This window comes from Oncorhynchus kisutch, unplaced genomic scaffold, assembly GCF_002021735.2.
Source record: "Oncorhynchus kisutch isolate 150728-3 unplaced genomic scaffold, Okis_V2 Okis06b-Okis10b_hom, whole genome shotgun sequence".
Lineage (NCBI taxonomy): Eukaryota > Metazoa > Chordata > Actinopteri > Salmoniformes > Salmonidae > Oncorhynchus > Oncorhynchus kisutch.
The window spans coordinates 18,349,644-18,352,840 of NW_022261983.1; the positions used below are offsets into that span (position 1 = coordinate 18,349,644).

The window sequence follows — 3,197 nt, forward strand, 5'->3', positions numbered from 1 at the left end:
CCCTCTCTCTCCCCCCTCCCTCTCTCTCTCTCTCTCTCTCTCCTCTCTTCTGTCTCTCTTCTCTCCTCTCCTCCCTCCCTCTCTCTCCTCTCTCTCCTCCCTCCCTCTCTCTCCTCTCTCTCCTCCCTCCCTCCCTCTCTCTCTCCTCTCCTCCCTCCCTCTCTCTCCTCTCTCCTCTCTCTCCAGGATGTGGAATGTGTGTATTCCCTACGGAGTGTTAGAGAGACTGCAACAACAGGACCCACGGATACAACTGCTCTAGAACATTGTTCTAATGTTGTTCTAACAGAACCCCAGAGGATACAGCTGCTCTAGAACATTGTTCTGTTGTTCTAACAGAACCCCAGAGGTTACAACTGCTCACTGTACTGTGTTCCTGGACACCACTGTCCTGTGTTCCTGGACACCACTGTTCTGTACTGTGTTCCTGGACACACTGTCCTGTGTTCCTGGACACCACTGTACTGTTCTGTGTCCTGGACCACCACTGTACTGTACTGTGTTTCCTGGACACCACTGTCCTGTGTTCCTGGACACCACTGTTCTGTATTCCTGGACACCAATGTTCTGTGTTCCTGGACACCACTGTACTGTTCTTGTGTTTCCTGGACACCACTGTACTGTCTGTGTTCCTGGACACCACTGTTCTGTGTTCCTGGACACCACTGTTTCTGTGTTCCTGGACACCACCTGTTCTGTGTTCCTGGACCACCACTGTTCTGTGTTCCTGGACACCACTGTTCTGTGTTCCTGGACACCACTGTACTGTGTTCCTGGACACCACTGTACTGTGTTCCTGGACACCACTGTACTGTGTTCCTGGACACCACTGTTCTGTGTTCCTGGACACCACTGTTCTGTGTTCCTGGACACCACTGTACTGTGTTCCTGGACACCACTGTACTGTGTTCCTGGACACCACTGTTCTGTGTTCCAGGACACCACTGTTCTGTGTTCCAGGACACCACGTTCTGTGTTCCTGGACACACCACTTGTTCTGTGTTCCAGGGACACCACGTCTGTGTTTCCAGGACCACCACTGTACTGTGTTTTTTCCTGGACACCACTGTTCTGTTTCTGTGTTCCAGGACCACCACTGTTCTGTTCTGTGTTCCTGGACACCATGTTCTGGGTTCTAGGACACCACTGTCCTGCTGTTCTAGGACACCACTTTTCTGTTCTGTGTTCCAGGACACCACCTGTTCTGTTCTGTTGTTCCCAGGACACCCACTTGTTCTGTTCTGTGTTCCTGGACACCACTGTTTCTTCTGATGTTCTAGGACACCACTGTTCTGTTCTGTGTTCCAGGACACCACTGTTACTGTGTTCCTGGACACCACTGTTCTGTTCTGTGTTCCAGGACACCACTGTTCTGTTCTGTGTTCCTGGACACCACTGTTCTGTTCTGTGTTCCAGGACACCACTGTGTCTGTTCTGTGTCCAGTGACAACCACTGTTCTGGTCCAGACACCACGTTCTGTGTGTCCAGGACACCACTGTTCTGTTCTGTGTTCCAGGACACCACTGTTCTGTTCTGTGTGCCAGGACACCACTGTTCTGTTCTGTGTTCCTGGACACCACTGTTCTGTTCTGTGTTCCCTGGACACCACTGTTCTGTTCTGTGCTTCCAGGACACCACTGTTCTGTTCTGTGTTCCAGGACACCACTGTTCTGTTCTGTGGTTCCAGGACACCACTGTTCTGTTCTGTGTTCCATGACACCACTGTTCTGTTCTGTGTTCCAGGACACCACTGTTCTGTTCTGTGTTCCCTGGACACCACGTTCTGTTCGTGTTCCAGGACACCACTGTTCTGTTCTGGTTCCAGGACACCACTGTTCTGTTCTGTGTTCCAGGACACCAACTGTTATCTTTCCTCTTTTTGTTCTGTGTTCCAGGACACCACTGTTCTGTTTCTGTGTTCCAGGACACCACTGTTCTGTTCTGTGTTCCAGGACACCACTGTTCTGTGTTCCAGGACACCACTGTTCTGTGTTCCAGGACACCACTGTTCTGTGTTCCAGGACCACCACTGTTCTGTGTTCCAGGACACCACTGTTCTGTGTTCCAGGACACCACTGTTCTGTGTTCCAGGACACCACTGTTCTGTGTTCCAGGACACCCACTGTTCTGTGTTCCAGGACACCACTGGTTCTGTGTTCCAGGACACCACTGTTCTTTGCCATGACATTTGAATGTATTTGTTCTGTTTTATATGTTCTGTGGATCATTTCTGTACTGATCAAGTTGCACTGAAAAAAAACTTGAGGTGGTTAATATAGAACTGGACCAGACTACTCTACAGAACCAGAACCAGAGGAGATGGTTACTCTAGAACTGGACCTGACTACTCTACAGAACCAGAACCAGAGGAGATGGTTAATATAGAACTGGACCTGACTACTCTACAGAACCAGAACCAGAGATAGACAGAGGAGATGGTTAATATAGAACTGGACCAGACTACTCTACAGAACCAGAACCAGAGGAGATGGTTAATATAGAACTGGGACCTGACGACCTCTACAGAACCAGAACCAGAGATAGACAGAGGAGATGGTTAATATAGAACTGGACCTGACTACTCTACAGAACCAGAACCAGAGATAGACAGAGGAGATGGTTAATATAGAACTGGACCTGACTACTCTACAGAACCAGAACCAGAGATAGACAGAGGAGATGGTTAATATAGAACTGGACCTGACTACTCTACAGAACCAGAACCAGAGATAGACAGAGGAGATGGTTAATATAGAACTGGACCTGACTACTCTACAGAACCAGAACCAGAGATAGACAGAGGAGATGGTTATTATAGAACTGGACCTGACTACTCTACAGAACCAGAACCAGAGATAGACAGAGGAGATGGTTATATAGAACTGGACCTGGCTACTCTACAGAACCAGAACCAGAGGAGATGGTTAATATAGAACTGGACCTGACTACTCTACAGAACCAGAACCAGAGGAGGGGGTTAATATAGAACTGGACCTGACTACTCTACAGAACCAGAGATAGACAGAGGAGATGGTTAATATAGAACTGGACCTGACTACTCTACAGAACCAGAACCAAAGATAGACAGAGGAGATGGTTAATATAGAAGTGGACTAGACGACTCTACAGAACCAGAACCAGAGATAGACAGAGGAGATGGTTAATATAGAACTGGACCTGACTACTCTACAGAACC

General features: G+C 48.5%; 1 protein-coding gene across 1 annotated transcript in view; it reads left to right on the forward strand.

The window, feature by feature from the left end:
- Positions 1–429, forward strand: part of LOC116359883 (MHC class II transactivator-like) — a 32,177-nt gene extending 31,748 nt beyond the window's left edge. The window contains exon 17 of the mRNA XM_031813762.1: positions 187–429. Coding sequence (XP_031669622.1) covers positions 187–262 — 76 coding nt within the window. The 3' untranslated portion in view covers positions 263–429. The remainder of the gene's footprint in view (positions 1–186) is intronic.
- The last annotated feature ends 2,768 nt before the right edge of the window (positions 430–3,197 follow it).